Source organism: Rhipicephalus microplus, chromosome 1, assembly GCF_043290135.1.
Source record: "Rhipicephalus microplus isolate Deutch F79 chromosome 1, USDA_Rmic, whole genome shotgun sequence".
Taxonomy (NCBI): domain Eukaryota; kingdom Metazoa; phylum Arthropoda; class Arachnida; order Ixodida; family Ixodidae; genus Rhipicephalus; species Rhipicephalus microplus.
In genome coordinates, this window is record NC_134700.1 from 77566081 (window position 1) to 77585921 (window position 19841).

The 19841-nt window shown below is 46.9% G+C and overlaps 1 protein-coding gene across 13 annotated transcripts in view; it reads right to left on the reverse strand.

Annotated features, from left to right (window-relative positions):
• Window positions 1-12192: 12192 nt before the first annotated feature.
• Window positions 12193-19841, reverse strand: part of LOC119178669 (uncharacterized) — a 146373-nt gene continuing 138724 nt past the window's right edge. For 10 of the 13 annotated variants that reach the window (XM_037429897.2, XM_037429899.2, XM_037429898.2 and 7 more), the window contains 2 exons: window positions 14865-14973; window positions 12193-12471 (listed from right to left, as the gene is read on the reverse strand). In XM_037429897.2, coding sequence (XP_037285794.2) covers window positions 14905-14973 — 69 coding nt within the window. In that variant the 3' untranslated portion in view covers window positions 12193-12471; window positions 14865-14904. Of the gene's footprint in view, window positions 12472-14864; window positions 14974-15812; window positions 15924-19841 lie in introns of all 13 variants that reach the window. The other 3 variants (XR_005110746.2, XM_037429905.2, XM_037429895.2) reach the window with 3 other exon arrangements.

A 19841-nucleotide genomic window follows, 5' to 3' on the forward strand; every position in this document is an offset into this window, starting at 1 on the left:
CGAAGCTCGTGTGAACACCTTTGAGGTCCGTACGGACAGCCGTATAACTGTCCTCGAAACCCAAATCTCAGCGGCTGTAAATGCCGTCATTGCTAAAATGACAGAAACCATTCCAACCCTGATAGCTCAACAAGTTGCGCGTTTCACCAAACGAGCCGGCCCAATTAAGGACGTGTCCGGCCGGTACCTTAAAACGCCTCGACGCAGATCAAATTTGAGGATGATAACAGCTGCTCCGTCTCCGGAATTGAGGACTCCCCCCTCCCCGCGAGTGCTGGCTCGGGAGCACCGACAACGCAATCGCTCGTTAACTCCACTGACCATGGCGGGCACCCTTAGAATTCGGAAGTCCCCACGATCCAATACGGCCACTCCTATCCAAATCACCCAGTGGAATTGTCGGGGCTTTAAGGCTCACACTAAGCGGGCCAACCTCCGGCTTTTCCTCGCAGCATTTCAAAACCTTCCTGCTGTGGTAGCCCTCCAGCAGCCAGGGAGTGCTGCCACACTCACAAACTATACTACATTTCAGCAGGACCCTTTATCTTGTATCTGCGTGCACAAAAATTATACGGCCAACCTAGTTGATCTCGACCTTAAGCCAGCTTTCTCGTACGTGATGGTGACACTCCTTCCGCTGCGTAAACAGGACCCGCCACTGCCCGTGCTAAACATTTATTGCTCACCGAAACTAAGCAACATTACATTCGCAGACCTTTTTAGCCGCGCCTTAAAGGCTGCAGGCAGGGACCCTCTAGTGATCGTGGGTGATTTTAATGCCCCCAGCACACTTTGGGGGTATGCACGTGAAGAGAAATGTGGACGTAAGTTGGCGGAACTTATGTCCACGCTGGGCCTAACTCTTCACACCGACCCTGCCTACCCAACTCGCGTGGGTTACTCCGTGACCCGGGACACATGTCCGGACCTTACCCTCACAAAAAACATCCAGTATGCGGATTGGGTCAACACTGAGGCGACCCTCGGCAGCGACCACTGCATACTCAACACCACCATTAGCACCTGTCCTTTGGCAAGACCCTACGGAGAGGCAAAATTACCCGATTACACGAAGTTTCGGCAAATATACGCCAATTCTACACCCATTGAGGAGCAAGGATACCATTCTTGGTCCCAGCAACTGGTTTCCTCATTACGCTCCACAGAAACACAAATTAAACTCTCCGAGGCGACTCCGGCGGTGGATAATCACCTCCTTCACCTCTGGAAGGCCCGGCGCAGCCTCGTCCGCCGATGGCGCCGGCAAAAACACAACCGGAAGCTCAAAATTCGCATCGCTGAGCTCACCCAGCGAGCAGCAGAGTACGCGGCCCAGCTCGCTGACCCTAACTGGGTGGACCGTTGCAACACGGCCGCTCGACAAATGTCCAGTCGGAGTACCTGGCGCCTCTTCCGCGCCTTGATTGATCCGACCCAAACTCGAACAGAGACACAAAAGCATCTGCAACGAGCATTTCACAGCTTAGACGGAGACAAAGCCAAATTGGCATGTAAACTCCGAGACCAATATCTATGCACACAGCAGGACTCCCGAGGGCCGGCGTACTCGTATGCAGGTACCGAGAACGCGAAGCTGGATCAACTGTTCCAGTTACACGACCTGAAGGCAGTCCTAGCAAAAATGAGGCGAGGAACGGCGCCGGGAAGGGATAAAATTAGCGTGAAATTACTTGCCAATCTTCCTGACTCGGCCTACACCATGTTCCTTGCCTACATCAATTCCATTTGGATCGGGAAAACAAGCCTACCAATTGAGTGGAAGACCGCCCTGGTCACCTTCATACCCAAAGCGGGCAAAGCCATTAACACGGACAACCTCCGCCCCATCTCCCTTACTTCTTGTGTGGGAAAATTAATGGAGACGATGGTGCGCGACAGGTTGTCCGCGTTTCTGGAGACCAAAACTGCATTAGCCGACACCATGTTCGGGTTCCGCCCACACCGGTCCGCACAGGATGTCTTGCTTCAGCTCGACCATGAGATCCTCGATCCAGTCGAATATCCCCTGAATGACAAAGTTGTGCTCGCTTTGAATGTAAAGGGGGCCTTTGATAACGTGACCCACGAAATTATTCTAACACATCTCTGACAGGTGGATTGCGGCCAAAACACTTTCAACCATATTAAACAATTCCTCACTGACCGACAATCATACATTCGGATTCAGGACATTGAACACGGCCCTTACCGATTAGGCACGAGAGGGACTCCACAGGGAGCGGTCCTCTCGCCCCTCCTATTCAATGTGGCAATGATGAGGCTCCCCGCTCAGCTGGCGAAAGTCGAAGGCATACAGCATGCGCTGTATGCCGACGACATCACCATATGGGCGTCACACGGCTCGGCAGGAGACATGGAGGCAAGCCTGCAGCAAGCGGCGGACATCGTGGATGACTATGCCCGTCGATGCGGCCTTCAGTGCTCCCCGTCCAAATCGGAATTCGTGCATATACGCCCATCACCAAAGTGCACCACAAAAATCGACCTCTCCTTTCACAGCGGACCCATACCAGAACGCGATGAGATTAGAGTACTAGGGCTTTTTATACACAAAAATCGCAGAGCAGACACAACATCGGCCAAATTGCGTAAGGTGGGGACCAGGTGGGCCGGATGGTCCACCGGGTTTCCAACAAGCGCGGGGGGTTACGATGCAAAGATGCCTTGCGGCTGGCGCATGCATTCGTAACCAGCCGAGTCCTGTACTCGGCTCCATACCTCCACCTACACAAATCCGACGAGAATGCACTCGAAGTCATTCTCCGCAAAATCTACAAGCGCGCCCTCGACCTTCCTGTCAGCACCTCTAACCAGAGCCTTTTGGGCTTGGGAATGGTGAACACCTTCAAGGAGCTGAGAGAGGCGCACTTGACAAACCAATATACTAGACTCTCTAAAACACCGTCGGGTCGCCGCCTCCTTGCCCGGCTACACATCAATCATTCACTACACACGGAAGAGCGCGCACGAATTCCAGAAGTTTGGCGATACTCCTTGCGCGTGCGCCCTCTTCCGGCTAACATGACCCGAGACGACTACAGTGGCTGACGCCTCGCGCGGGCGGAAGCCTTGGCTCGACACTACGGCCACAAATTCGGAGTATTCTACGTGGACGCCTCGGCCCGCACCACGGTGGTTGGTACACGGCTGCGGTCGTCCACCAAAACACCTTTGTAAACGGACTCACATTCCGTGCACATAACATTACGCACGTGGAGGAGATCGCCATCGCACTAGCCGCCGCAGATCAGGACTCGAGGGTCATCATCACTGACTCAAGGGGTGCCTGTCGCAAAATTGAACAGGGATACATTCGTGCCTTGCTTATAAAATTTTGCAGAACAGCAGCTACCTAGGTGCCCCCGCGCACCGAACGATCATATGGGCTCCGGTTCACACGGGCCTCGATGGTAATGAGACGGCCGATGCCGCCGCCCGCGCGCTCACTCTCCGGGCACCATCCTCGTCCCCTACCGATACGGAACTCGAACCCAATCCCGCCTACACCTATAAGGAGGTCACACAATTTTATCAATCCGGCCATAACGTCTATCCGAAACCCTGTAAGGCCCTCACGAAGGCGGAGGAGCGAATCCTCCTTCGCTTTATACCAAAACTCTATTGTGCCCGGCAATCATAAAACACTTTGACTATATATATATATATCATTTTAGACCCACCATTACCTTTGTCTCAAATCGCATCTGATAGCCTGCATCGCTCCCTGCTCAGATATACTCCTTTTTCGATTTTCGGCTTTTCTTTCTATAATTTTTTTCAGCCCAAAATTACGTTTTGTTTGAAAAACCATTAGCCTTTTAATTAAGATCCTGCCGCCCGGTTCTTGGCCGATCCCCCTTTGTGGGTGTGTGCCAGACTATCAAGGATCATCATCATCATCATCATGATCCCCTTTTGCTGATCGCCTGTTAGAAACGCCGCTACATTTTCCTTTATTTTTCGGGCACACGTTAGCCCCAATAAACAGTTATTCGTACACCATTTGGGTTGTACGTAACAATTCTGGTAGAGGAGCCGGGTAATGATCCCAAACCCGGGAGGAAGCAGCCCGGAACCACGAGCAGTCGAACCAACTGAGCTCATGCCATTTTATCAGCGCTCCAGCCGTCGTCTACGTGGTGAGCCGCCGGAATTTCCCCTGCCACCAGAGCCTAGAGTGTCTCCAGCTGTCTCCTGTGAGAGTACCGAAATGTCGTCTCCAACCGCTGCCGCACATGTCGTTTCGTCTCCAGTCGCTAATGATCGAAAAGGGTCGGGCCACGGACGCCCGACCCTTTTCATGGCGATCCTCATGAAGACGCCGAGGATTGGCTGGAGGGTTTTGAGCGCGTCGCCAACTGCAACGGATGGACCGAAGAACGGAAGCTCCGCCGAGTTTATTTCGCATTGCAGGACAGCGCGCGAACGTGGTTCGAAAACCATGAAGGTACCATTCAGTCGTGGGATGATTTCCGGTGGGAGCTACTGGCCACATACCCGAGTACAGACCGCAAGGAAAGAGCTGAAGCTGCCTTGCAAGGAAGAAACCAGCGCAACAATGAAAGCGTCGCAATGTATGTGGAAGACATGTGCCGGTTATTCTACCGGTCTGATCAAAATATGATGAGGACAAGAAACTTCGGCACCTGATGCGTGGGGTGAAGCAGGAGATTTTTGCTGGTTTGCTCCGATGCCCCCCACGGAACATCGCTGAATTTCGCACTGAGGCGACAGCGGTTGAAAAGACTCTGCCACAGCGAGCGAGGCACTACAATCGAGATGTTAACGTCGCATCCGTAGACGCGGTGTCAGCAGTCTTCGGGAATGGCATCGACGTATTACGAGAGCTCATTCGATCGGTGGTTCGAGAAGAGCTCCAGAAGCTAAACGGCAACCCTTCAACAGTCTCGTCATTAGCGGAAGCTGTTCGGGAGGAGGTGAGACAGGCAGTCCGTAAGCAGCAGCCACAAGCCCAGCCTGTTCAAGCGTCGGTTCCGATGCAGCCCGCAGTCTCGTACGCCAAGGTGCTGAGAGGCGCCCCTGTACTTCATTTTGTCGCTTCTGGACCGCCTTTTGCCGCAGCAAGCACGCATCTGCCGAAACCTCGATTCACGCCGTCCCCAGCCGAGACGAGGATCCGAAAAGCTGATATATGGCGCACTCCTGATCGAATTCCGCTTTGTTATCACTGCGGCGAAGCTGGCCATTTTTACCGGATGTGTGAATATCGCCGAGCTGGACTTCGGGGTTTTCCCATAAACGCTGCCTGTCCACGGAATGGGGAGCGACCTTTTGAAATCGAGTACTTGTCAACGCGTCGAGGTGCTCACTCCTCGCAGCAGCATCAGTCTCGGTCGACAGCGCCTGAGGTTTCGGTCACCAAGTCCGCGCCCATCTACAAACTCTCTGAGGCGACTTCCCCAAAGCCCGCTTCGAGAAAACTAGAATTGGCGACCTGGGGAGGTAAGGCCGCTGCCAACGCAAGAAAACAACCTCCAGTGCCGATTTCAAAACGTGATGATGGACACGAGACTACGTGCGGAAACGGTAACGTCGCTTCTGATTTGTCGGTAATTATAGACGGCTACGAAACGAATGCTTTGGTAGACACAGGCGCAGACTATTCCGTCATGAGCAGGGGACTTGCCAGAACGCTGAAAAAAGTGCCGACCCCTGGGATAGGACCACAAGTGCGAACCGCCGGGGGACACCTTATCGATCCGGCAGGCATGCGTACCTCTAGAGTCGGAATATGCGGCTTCACCTACGTCGCCAGCTTCATTGTCCTGTCGGAGTGTTCAAGAGATGCAATTATCGGAATGGACTTTTTGCAGGCCAATGGCGCAGTGATAAACTTGCAGGAAACGTGCATCTCGTTCTCGGCGAAACACGCCATCGCGACATTCGAGAGTGAAAAACGATTCGATGCACTCCAGATTGCAGGTGATGATGTAACAGTACCTGCAATATCCATCATCATTGTCACCGTAAAAAACAATGTGTACAACGACTATGAAGGAATGGCAGAAAGTAATACTGGGCTATTATACTCGAGAAAGGGATCTGTGCAGCAAGAGGTATTGTACGACTGCGTGATGCGTGTATGAGTGTCTTCCTGACAAATTTCCGAATTGAGGTGCCGCATCTTGCGAAGGGAACGGTTGCTTATCACTTGCACGATTACGTTCCGATTACGGATTTGAATTCTTCCGAGACTGCAACACTACACCCTGACAGTATAGATTTCATACTCGCATCTATCCACATTGAAGCAGCCCTACCACCGAACCAGAAACGAAAAATCGGGAGCCTTATACGGGAGTACGCCTCATGTTTTTCCAAGTCATCGAAAGTGCAAAGAACATCTATCGCCAAACACCGCATCATAATCGATCAATCTGTTAGAGATAGAAGTCATCAGAGGCCAAGTTGAAGAAATGCTGAGGGCCGACGTAATTCAACTGTCGACCAGCCCATGGGCCTCACCTGTAGTGCTGGTAAAGAAAAAGGACCAGACCTTGCGCTTCTGCGTTGACTACCGAAAATTGAACGTCGTCACAAAGCGGGATGTCTATCCCCTTCCAAGGATCGCAGAAACCCTTGACAGACTAGGAGACGCGAAATTCTTCTCCTCTCTAGACCTCAAGAGCGGATACTGGCAGATAAAGGTGGACGAACGAGATCGCGAGAAAACTGCTTTCGTCACCCCAGATGGGTTATACGAGTTCAAGGTACTCCCATTTGGCCCATGTTCCACACCCCCCACATTTCAGCGGATGATGGATACTGTGCTGTCCGGGTTAAAATGGCAGTCCTGCCTTTTTTATCTCGATGACGTCGTAATCTTTTCAGCCACCTTCGATCAGCATGTGAAACGACTACGGACTGTGCTCGAAGCAATTAGTTCAGCAGGGCTGACGATAAAACCCCAAAAGTGCCATTTTAGTTTTCATGAACTGCTTTTCCTCGGTCATGTGGTTAGCTTTGAAGGCATTCGACCTGGCCCCGAAAAGACAGCAGCTGTAGAAAAGTTTCCTAGACCGACAGATAAAAGGGCTGTGAGATGATTCTTAGGACTTTGTGCCTCTTACAGAAGATTCATCAAAGATTTTTCGACTGACGAAAGAAGACACACCTTTCACCTGGACAAGCGAGCAAGAAGAGACAATCAATGAGCTATGACAGCGACTCCTAAACCACCCCGTCCTGGCACATTTCCACGAAGAAGCCGAAACAGAGATTCACACAGACGCAAGCAATTTGGGACTAGGCACCGTCCTTGTGCAGCTGCAAAACGGAAAGGAAAGAGTGGTCGCATATGCTAGTTGCACTCTTTCGAAAGCTGAAATAAATTATTCGGCGACGGAAAAAGAATGTCTGGCAGTAATATGGGCCATACAAAAATTCCGACCGTACTTATATGGCAGACCATTTCGAGCAGTGAGCGACCATCACTCGCTGTGCTGAGTCGCAGGCCTAAAGGACTCTTCTGGGCGACATGCTAGATGGAGCCTCAGGTGGTAAGAATACGACATAACAGTCGTATACAAGTCGGGTCGCAAGCACAGCGATGCTGATTGCCTGTCATGCGCACCAATGAAATCTGCACCTGTGAAAGATGAAGACGACTTTCCGTTTCTTGGGGCTGTCAGCACCGCAAACTTGACTGAATATCAACGATCTGACGCAGAGTTGCTTAAACTGATCAAGCATCTGGAAGGGCAACCAGTGCGTGTTCCTTGAGTTTTCGTCCTAGGATTGTCCTCGTACCTGATGAGAAACAACGTTTTATAAAAGAGGAACTTCGAACACAGCAGGGAGAAATTCCTACTCGTCGTTCCTTCGGCCTTGCGACCCGAAATCCTAGAAGCCTGCCACAATGACCCAGCAGCAGGACACCTCGGAGTGAGTAGAACATTGGCTCGCATCCGCACCAAGTACTACTGGCCAAAGTTACTGGATGCTGTAGAGCATTATGTAAGGACATGTAGACATTGCCAGAGACGCAAAACGCCTCCATTGAAACCTGCAGGATTTTTCCAACCAATCGAAGCACCTGAATCTCTGTTTGAACAAGTAGGAATGGATCTACTTGGTCCATTTCCTACGTCATCAATGGGCAATCGATGGATAGTAGTGGCGACAGACTACTTAACCCGGTATACCGAGACAGCCTATCTCACTAGGGGCACGGCTATAGAAGTCGCTGAATTTTTCATCACTGACATTGTACTAGGGCATGGTGCCCCAAAGGTGGTTATGACGGATCGAGGAACTGCATTCACAGCCAATCTGATGCAGTCCATTATGAAACCCACACATGTCATAGGAAAACAACGACTTACCACCCCCTAACGAATGGGCTAACCGAGCGACTCAACACAACTCTAACCGATATGTTGTCCATTTACGTTGACTTGGAGCACCGTACGTGGGACAAAATACTGCCGTATGCCACTTTCGCTTACAATACTGCTGTGCAGGAGACTACTAAAGTGAAGCCATTCCAGCTAGTCTATGGTCGAATAGTTATCACACCATTAGATGCAATGCTGCCTGTAGGCGGCAATACAGAGCACAAGCCTGACATCAGCGAATTCATTCAGCGAGCCGAAGAAGCGTGGCAGTTGGCGCGACATCACATAAAACAACAACAACGCGTGGATGCAAACCGTTACAACCTTCGGTGGAGAGGAGTCGACTACGCACCAGGCGACCGAGTTTGGATTTGGACTCCCGTGCAGACGCCTGGCCTCTCCGAAAAACTCATGCGCCGCTATTTTGGCCCTTATCGAGTCCTTCGTTGCGTCAGCTACTTGAACTACGAGGTGTCACCGGAAGGACAAGTGAGCTCATCAAGATGCCGAAGGAGCACAGAAATCGTGCATGTAGTCAGAATGAAGCCATACTATGACAGGCAGTGAACATCGAACTATACACACCCGATCATGAGGAATACCTATTTCTCCAATGGAAACCACGCATTCAGACCATCTTAGCAACACTGCTTTTATGCATTGGGACGATGCGATTTTGGAGGAGGGATAATGACGCAAGGCAGACGCAGTATTCAAACTACGCGCGCTAGTTCGTACGCCCCCCAAGTGACCAGCGGCTTGATGTTGAAACAAGAAAAGGCCGTGACGGAGCGTGCCTCCTCAGCACGGGATTTTGATGAAAAAAAAAGTGGTGCACCACTCGAGGGCTTCTCAGAGATTGATCCCCTTTTGCTGATCGCCTGTTAGAAACGCCGCTACATTTTCCTTTACTTTTCGACACAAGTTAGCCCCAATAAACAGTTATTCGTACACCATTTGGATTGTAGGTAACAATATGAACACCTATATGTAGAGGACTTTCAGAAACCACCAACTAAATTGTTTCCTGTACAATATGTCACGCGCTGTTCTGTGAAATATGAAAAGAAGCCATGTGATAGATCGCGAGTGCACTGCTATAGGTTTTCTTTACAACGCAGAAAAAATAACAGCGCTGGACGTATCATACAGCGAACAATTTAGTCGGTGGTTTCTGAATGTGCTCTACATCTCAGTGTTCATATTTTGGGTTTCCAACCCATAATTAAAAAATGGGTAAATAAGAATTATTATATAATTAGCATGGGGAGAAAGAAAAAATTGTCCGAGTATCTACAGGCTAATGCTAGTTGTACGTGTTTGGTTCAATTCCCCACTGAAGTGTCTTTCATTTTCAAATTCTTGGCTCAAGTTATGTGGGACACCCTGTATATGTGTGTGTGTGTGTGTGTGTGTGTGTGTGTGTGTGCGTGTGTGTGTGTGTGCGCGTGCGTGCGTGCCTGTGCGTGTGCCTGTGTGTGTGCGTGCTCTAGATTTGCCCCTCCCTCGCGAAAGAGTTGGTACGCCACTGGGAACACGCCAGCAGGTGTTACTGAAGAGATGCCAGCTCAGCTGATCATGAAAACCTAGAACCACATTGAGCCTTATACATCCAGATGACGAGCAAAGGATGAAAGAAGATGTTAGTAAACAAGGCAGTCAGCCACAGCCAATCAGCGACAGGGAGCTCAAAAAGACTTTGAGGAAGGGGAAGATGTCCTCGTACAAGGACTGCACCCCAGGAAAGGAGAGCAGTACAGTAAAGAAACGTGCGAGTTTAAGCAATAGCTATGCGATAGGGAAACAGTACAATTGCGTGCATGTTGATCGTATGAGACCACGGACATCAAAGGAGTGTTTCTCGCCACCGATTCAGGCGCTGTGTGCAAACCACGAACTTCCAGCACACACCTAAGACGTTGCGCCTTGGAGGCCCTGGTCCACTGATGGTGCACGAGAGACGACTGACGCCAAGCAAGTGAATGAGCAGGCAGACGACACCGGCTAAGACCCGGTAACCCTACTGAGCCTTTCGTCTGCAGACGGAGACTTAGGCGGGGGCGAGCCTCAATTCCTTCCCAACCAGAACTTCGACACAACATCCGGCAAAGGTGGCCTCCTGACCGTTACTAAGAACATGGGGGAGGGGGGAGGATTTTGTCATGCCACATAAAGACAGAACATGTGTTGTTCTCCGACATCATTCTACACTCTGCGTGTCGTGTCTATGATGTACATGTGGGTGCCTGGCTCTCTGACGTCACTGTTTTGTTCTCTGTTAGCTTATAAGTCCGCCACATCTGCGCGCTACGATTTGCTCTGTTGTATTGAGTTTCAATAAACATGTGTGTTGGCTAGTGAGCTACCTAAGTCATGAAGACATCACAAAAACCACCCTATTTTTTTCCCTCAGCCGAGGTGTATAAAAGAGAACATTTTCACTTCTGGAGGTCACACGCTCCCCGGTTTCGTTTGCCACCCAAATTGGGGCACCACAATGGCATGGTGTGGCGTTAAGTCACGCCATAATTCATGACGTCACAGTTTTTGCCATCGGTGACATTATGAGGATGACACAATCAGACCAGTCTTGATCATGCTGTACACAAAAGAGTGAATGGTAAAGCATGTTTGATTATTCGTACACCTATTTCTGTTGATTTGTATCTCAGCAGCATTTCATCTAATCTAGCTAAGAAAGCATACAAACCGGCTCATCCATAGTTGTTAAAGGGGCCCTCCAACGCTTCAAAGCATCAGTGCTGCATGCATAATTCGTAGTGGCATTCACCAGAACTATTGCAAGCGAAAATGACAACGGAAGAGGTAGACCTGTGATTGGACAAATGTAACATTAAATGGTATTGCGGCATTGCATCAAAATTGGGGATTAGTACTGCTAATTTTTTTTTTCTTTAGCATGGTTTTCACTGAATGCGGAAGAGAATAAAGCTGTACAACTTCTTCAGCTTGAAGATTGCAAAGCTGATCAAAGATTGCACGGAATGCCACGGTGTTGTTAAAAAACGCGCCGGCGATGCTCCAGGCAATGTTGTTTGAAGAAACTAAAAAAAATGTAAGAGCATTGATATATAGATGGCCTCGCAAAAAGAAAGATCAGTAAAGCTACAGGACGTTATAAAAGCAATCGCGCAGCTGCCTCGTTTCGCACGTGCCGTTCTTTCTTCAAGCACCACATCATTTGTTACCATCGCAACAGCGTTTTCAATACGTTGGACATAACGGGCATCATGACATGCAAACTTCCTGCACAGTGGGGCTTTCAATTCATTTTATTGGCAGCCTTTCGACTTCACAGGGTGAGGAAAACACAGTCAGATGAGCCTGCAAAAATCTAATTGAGGGTTAGCATCCATTTCATTGTATATTGATATCTCTACGCTGAATAACTTTGAACTGCGTGCCCCTATTGCTGTCGTTCTTGCGGCACTTATCTCTTAAGCATTCAGTATATACAACCAGCTAAAAGAACATGTAAAGCAATGAGGTCATCACAAGTGTTAGAGGGCTCCTTTAAAGAGGGCCGCAACACTATTTCAACGTGGTCAGAAAACGATGTTTATTTGTGGTCGGGGCATCTGGGAAATTGCGAGTGAACATTACAGCAGAGCACATAGCCTGAAAAGTGCAATCAATTCTCAGTCAGTTAGTAAGCGTTCTCTCATCCGCCACAATGGATCAGTGGTGTTCGTGTGTTGACCTATTTGGAGCAGGTTAAATTCTAGTCGCGGTGTCACATTTCGGTAGAGGCAAAATCTTTTAGTGCCATGTACTGGTGATGTTAAAGACACCATATGGTTGAAATTTATTTATTTCAGGAACTCTAAGGGCCACATGGACATTACATAGAGGGGTAGTTATAATACTGTAGCGTCATGTTCATAAGACAAATATTTAAGCATAACATAAAAAAAATCCATAAAGTACAGGTCCGTGGTTTTGGACTGGTAATGGCAATGCAATGTCTCAAAAGCATGGTAACGCAAGTTTCAGTGCTGTCTGTCCATGACATGACACAGGGGCTCTTGTGAAGTGCTCCTTCACAGGGTCCTTCATTCATGTAGGCATGTTCCTATAAGACAACAGACACAATTTACTCACAAATCAGTCAAAGTAAATTTACTCAGCTGCAGCATAATTTTTTTAGGTACACGGGCCAGATGTGGCCAGAGTGCTACATAACATTTTGAATAGGAACTATGGTTTTGAAAGCAGTTTGCCAGATTAAAAGACTGAAAGACGTGCTTGCACAAGCTATTATCATAACAAACACATGTACTACATGATAACAAGTGCAACTTCCTTGATTTGGCCTTAGTTAATTGGATGACTACATCCGGCCAGTCCAAGCATTCATTATTTACATCACGATGTTACCAAGAGGTAATTCTAATATATCTGGCCACACTGTGGTCATAGTTCCAAGCGTGAAGAGCCACAAAATCACAATGAAGGAAACAGTACTAGCGTACAGGTGAAATACTGGGCCTGGCTGTAAAGCAATGAGACTAGCTCTAGTACAAAGAATATATTGGTCCAATCGGTGCATGCTATTACAATTTTTGAATATTATCTCCTTGGATGTCTTTGCACTGCTTCCAACACGACTGCTATGCTGCAAGCCCTTCCTGAAAGTCGGCTGCCGTGACCTATTTTAGAGACTCGCTGACAGCCAGCTTCATTGCAGAAACACCATCAAAATATGAACACAGGCTCACGTCAAGCCTGTACCAGAGCTCTATAAGCAGAGACCAAGCCCTGATGACATAAGCACCGAAACAGGGTACTTTCACTGCGACTTAGTTGTACAGGTTACGAGCGACCCTTCAGAATTGCGTGGATGCTGTCTGCGATCACATCACCAACGAGAGAACTTCCATCCGCAGCAGATGCAGTGATAACCAGTTTTGTTTCACAGCTTTTGGAACTAAAGCATAAACTGTAGTTGCTCCTGCAATCACTGCTCGAGTGATTGACAATGTCCAAGCAGTTAATATTCCAATGTTGCAGTCCATGTCTTGAACAGCTTTTTCAACATGCATTTTCTAATCTCGATGAGTGCTGAGCATCCTGAATGCAGAGTGCTTTCGATAGCCCTGTTCATTTTGCATAACAGTTTTAAGTCACATTGAGCAATAGGTGCTCTGCAATATGATGGCCCGTGCAGCAGCTTTCCCACGACTCCCAGTCTTGTATCCAAAACTCTCTTTTTTTTTTTTTTTTCTTTCTATGATGCAAGTGCCCAATTCCACCTTCCTCGTAATGTTTTTACATCACATACTAAAACGCCTGTGGCTGCCATGTCACAAGTTATCCACAATTGTGTAAAATGTAGGGAGCAATAAAGTAGCCAATAAGTAGCCAACTTTTTTTTTTGCCACCACGCATTTAAGATACTAGCCAAATTGGTGCAAGTAGCCAGACCCAGCATCCTTAAACCGGCTTCTGCGGTCGCTATTCAAACCTCACCACTCTTGCTGCCTTAACAGAGGCGCCTGCGTAGCCCACAAACACAAGTTCGGAGATGGAGAACGCTATACGATAAATCGGACCCATGAAGAAGCGGTTTGTGTTTCGAAAAATGCTGTGCAATGATGCTGCGTTTTGATTTGGAGAGCCACATCACTCAGGAAGCATTGAAGTATTTTCGTTAAGACTAATCTTTTTGGTGACATGCTGCACGAACAACAGTTATGCACTCCCCTTACTTTATGTTCTTGCTCAGCCATTTGGTATTTCAATCGTAGGGTGGATTTCGATGAAACATATATATATATACCCAAAACAGCAGCACAGATTGTACTCTGTGTGTTTTCATGACCAAGCCTTCTTTTTCAAAAATTACATGAAAATATTTGACAATTCCAAGTGGTTGGTAGACACCACAAAACATGACTTGAATGGCGTCCAATAGAGCACAATGCCATAACTTATTTTAATCTGAATCAATATATGAACAAAAATGTAATCAATGAGGCCGTAAAGGTGATGTAATAAAAAGCACAGAAAAAAGTTGTCAGGTATTAATGAAGCGAGCTTAAGAGGTGACTTCGTTATGATTCCAGCTGGCAGAACTTTACGAAAAGCTGTTTTTGTGCGATATGTCACATCATCGTGAAGCGAGCAATAAGATAGATCTGTCTGCTGATCTGCGACGACACAAGGCAAATGGCACCCGTTTGGTCAAAGTTCGCAGTTTCTACGCGAACGACGCCTTCCCCCCCTCCCTCCTCCTTCGCTTGACGGCAGCTATTGCAAGTTTTGACACGCATAAAACATATCAAGTGCGGGGCGACGTTAACATTTCTAACTTTACACTGAGCATGACAACAATGACAAAAATACCCTTCAAGTGACCATAGAATTGTTATTGCAATAAAATTGCCCAGCTTCACACTGTGCTTCGCTTAGAGGAGGAAGCTCTAGAATGAACGCCTATGCAGCTCAACGGACAGTCGTGCTTACCATCACTCCAGTGAGCTCACCCAAAATCCGTGGTGTCGCTTTAAGTTTCACTGCTGCTACTGCTAGGTGCTGCCTCAGCCGCTCCTTCTTCAGCTGTATCAGCATGTTCCTGCAAAACAGTTCGCACAATGTCAAAGCAGAGCTGCAGAGGAATCTAGTCTGATTGATTGAAACGTCGCTGTTATTGAGAAAAGATTGGGCCACAGAAAAACAAAACACAGCAATATTTATAGGCTGCCAGATGCCGCAACAAAACATGTCGACCACAGCTACAAATTGACCTGACTATGGTTTCTACCAAATGCTTAGAAGTTTTATTTATCATCATGAGTTTTTCGTCAACGAGAAGCAATAGGTTGGATGATAACAGCGATTGCAATGGTCTCCTTGAAGATGACCTACTGACAAGGTCTGTGACCCTGAAAGTGTCGCAGCATATACTCCGAAGTTTGCTTCTAAGCACTTCAGTCTGCAAAGCGGCAGTCTCTTGAGGTGTTTGAACCAAGCGGACCAGGTGCTGAATGTTCAGTTTATTTTTATTTATTATTACATGTTTTTATTTATTTATTTATTATTATTATTATTATTATTATTATTATTATTATTATTATTATTTTCTTCTTGTACAAGACTCAAGTTCGAAATGTTCATAACTGCTTGGGCTTTGTGTAGCAATACAGCCACCGCTTTTTGTTGGGGTGTCGGCTTCGAAGTGGTCCCCTAATTCCAGAAAACCAAAGGCTTTCGCCCCAGAAACTGCCATCACTATAATTTGGCGCTGACCTTGGAAGGCACAGCTGCCTAGGGATCTCTCCTAATTTTCAGGTGTATGGTGCAGATTGGGTGTGCTAACAGGTGACCCGGCAACATGTACACATCCCTACTGAGAGAAGAAAAGGAATGCAGCGTGAGTGGTGACCGAAAGAATGCTCAGGCACTTCACTCAACTGGACACAGCAGCCCCCGCCCCTTTGCTTCGGCCTTCTACGTTTGTCCGATCTCACTAAACCAGCGACGGCGGCACAGCTATGTCGGCTGCCATGACTGCGTTGGACCGATCTGGAAGAGAGAATGGGCCAGATTAAGCATTGATTGATTGATTGATTGATTGATTGATTGATTGATTGATTGATTGATTGATTGATATGTGGGGTTTAACGTCCCAAAACCATCATATGATTATGAGAGACGCCGTAGTGGAGGACTCCGGAAATTTTGACCACCTGGGGTTCTTTAACGTGCACCCAAATCTGAGAACACGGGCCTACAACATTTCCGCCTCCATCGGAAATGCAGCCGCCGCAGCCGGGATTCGAACCCGCCACCTGCGGGTCAGCAGCCGAGTACCTTAGCCACTAGACCACCACGGCGGGGCCGGGCCAGATTAAGCAGTTTGTGCCATAATTAAGCAGCAGTCGGCAAACAGGATACCTACTTCAGTTTAACTTTAATCATTCCACTCATCCTCCAAGGCAGCAGCGGAAAATTAAGTGGCTCATCTCATCTTACGGTGTGGGAAAAGTATTTGCAAAATTTAGACAAAGTTCCAATGGGTTGTTTTTTTGACACTGCTCTGCTAGGACACGAATAAAAGCTGCGAATTTTTTTTTTACCTACCAGGTAATGTCACGATAATTCTTAGTGTCAATATTGAAGAAAGAAAGGGAATTGATCAAGGGCTACTTTTCTTTTGTTAGACACAACCTTTGAGGTATTTTAGCTGTACTGTAGTAATTGTGATGTAGCATAGATACATGACACAGACAGGGATGTAAGCGACAGAAGGGATTGAGGGCTGCTGTTGCTGCTCGCTCCGCTTGACAACTAGTCGTTTCATCTCTGCCTATTCTCTAACAAACGTGTTAGGGGCTCACCGCTAAATACGTATTATCAGTGATAAGAATGTGAATAAATTAAAAAGGTCGAAAAGACAACTTGCCACCAGATGGGACCAAACTTACAACATTCAAATAATGTATACGGGTACAGACATGGAGTTTCGTGGCACTGTGATAGAATGTGCTTTAGCACTTTGATGTTCCATTTTTTAAATTATATTTTTGTGTTCTGCAAGAAAATGAAGGTTGCCGTACCATAATGAGAAAAAAAATGTCGTAGTTCTGCAGCAACTGCGACGCACTGAATGCGAGAGCGACAAAGTGGAATGTGATGCAGAAGGCTAGCCCCTCACTCCTTTGGCGAACAGTGCTGCTGCAGGAAACAAAGTGAACTACGAACGGTCTACGGTTCAATGCAAACTTTTCGATGAAAGCACAAAAGGCTATATGCCACCTGTTGAAACCTCCACTCTTCAAAAGATAAGCTTGGGAGATGAGGCAACGTGCAGAGGCAAAAGGCCAAAGTGCAGAGCACGCAAGCGTGTAGAACTCTGGCTAAAGGTGGGCAGGGCGACTTTCTTAAAACCGCATTCTTTGTACTGGCTGACAGAAAAAAAGTCACAGCGTTGCCCCAAATGCGAAGCAATGAACACGATAGCAATAAATTGGAAGGCCACACGCAGAATGGCAAGCAGGTCGAAACGCGCCCTATATTTCTCACGCACAAATGACGCACGTAACGTACTCACAGGTACAGGTGAACGCAAATAAGCATTTCAGCTGTTACTTCGCTGTGTCTGAAAAGCCTGCCCTTTTCACAAACAGAGACTGTGCAACGATTGCAGTGACCTTTGTGCGCCCCGTAACTACAACAGAATCGTTCCAGTGCAAGCCTAAAGCCAGGCATATTTTTAAACGCCAAGATGCCGAAGGCAAGCGATATCGGATAGGTTCTGAAGAGCCCATGTTTAATGGGGAAGATCATTAGTGTATCTTGCATAAATGACAATCTAGGTGTAATTCCAAAGTGGTTGCCATCATTTGTGCAAGATACACCCCACCTAGGGAGAATAATAGAGGAAATATTAAGAATGGTACTCTACAGCAAGAAGCCATTCTTGTCACACTAGATGTTACCCCTTTATATAACAATATTCTTATCCCTGAGGGCTTAGCATCAGTTGAGCTAACCTTATCCCGACAGAGTGCACAACATTGTATTGAAGTATATTTAACACTACTAGAATAAGTACTGTCACATAACTACCTTGAATTCGAGGAAAACTGCTATCTTCAAATACAGGGAACAAGCATGGGTACCCAATTTGCTCTCACCTACGCAAATATATTCATGGGAATTCTGGAAACCAAGTTCCTGTCTCACTTTGAGAACAAACCTCACACATACCTTCGGTACATAGATGACGTATTTATAATATGGGGACATAGGCAGCAGAACCTAGATAAATTCACTTCATTCTAAACTCATTTCATACAACAATAATGTTCACCTCCGATACCTGGACTCAGCGCATCAACTTTTTAGACATGACCATTTATCTTGAAAATGGTAAGTAAAGACAACTCTGTATAAAAAACCATTTGACAAACAACAACACTTAGAATATACAAGACATTGTAAACAGGGCATTTTCAAGAGTCAGGCAACAAGGCTATGCCACATATGCATAGAAAACGAGGATTACGTAAAAAGACTTACTGCCCTAAAAGGAACACTATCAGAAGGAAACCATCTTAACACATTCCTTAACCAAGTCTACACGAACTCAATGAAACTGAATCTCAATGAAGCAACCAAAGCACATTCTAAATCCCACCAACAGCAACTACGCCTCTTCTTACTACAAAGTTTTCTAATGCACTCCCGAAGATAAACAACATTCTCACAAAATACTATCTAATTCTAACAACCAACCAGAAACTTAAGAAAATCTTTCCTGAATCGCCTAAAGTTGCCTACAGAGGCAACGCTAACTTGAAATACATGCTTGTTTGTGCAAAACTTAAAGGAAAAACTAGGGCAACGTCTGGCTCCTGTGACCAGTCCATATGCTCCACCTGCAAACATATACAGCTGACTATCAACGTAAAAAGCACAGCATCTGATTACATTCACAAAGTGGCATCGAGCTTCACCTGTACTTCAAATAACTTAATGTTCTGTCTTGAGTGTGCCACTTGTAAGAAACAATATATAGGCAAAACTGGGCAGCTGATTCACGTAAGACTGAATGGCCACCGTGGAGACACAAAGCACAATTCACCAAAAGCAGTAGCCAGTCACTTCAACGAACAGGGCCACAATTTCGACCAAGCAAAGCTTTACGTTCTACAAACTAATTTCGGGTCACCACAAGAGAGAAAATACATGGACTCATATTTGTTAGACAAATGAAAGCCCCTATACCCATCAGGAATAAATGTAGCACATGACAATTTAGAATCACTGAAAGCCATAGCATCATTGAGGCAATATTAGAGAGAAAAGATATGTTCAACCTTCAAATAGACATAACCAGCTTTACATTGAATCGCTCCCTGCCCGCATATTGTACTATTAATGTTCTCCTTCAATATTTCAATTTAAGTTATAGATATGAATGTGTGTATATACAACTACGAAGTTTTAATTTAAAAGAACCGTTAAACCACTGTTTTGTTTCCTCTTTTCTCGTTTCTAAAACCCCTCCTACCGCGCATTGTTACAGGACATCTCTGCGCCTTTTCTCTCTTCCCTTTTTTTTTTCTCCTCTTTTTTTTTCCCTGTTTACCCTAACTTTCCACCTATCCCCCCTGTCTTTTTCTCCCCCCACTTTTTTCTGTATGTGTTTCTCTCCTCGTTGCTCATTTCCTTAGCCTTCTCGGTTTCCCTTTTTGTCAGCCAACATGCCGCCAAAGTCTTGAATCAGTTCTGCTGAGGGGGCCACCTACGGGGACACGGAAAGTATATTTTTGCTAATGACCATCCTCATTAAACACTCGCTCTTCAGAATCCATCTGGTATCACTTGCCTTCGACATATTGGTGTTTAAAGATATGCCGCCTACTTCCCCCACCCCCTGTTTGTAACTGCTTTCATGTTGTATGTCTCATTCATAGGTTTTAGGAAACAGGCATA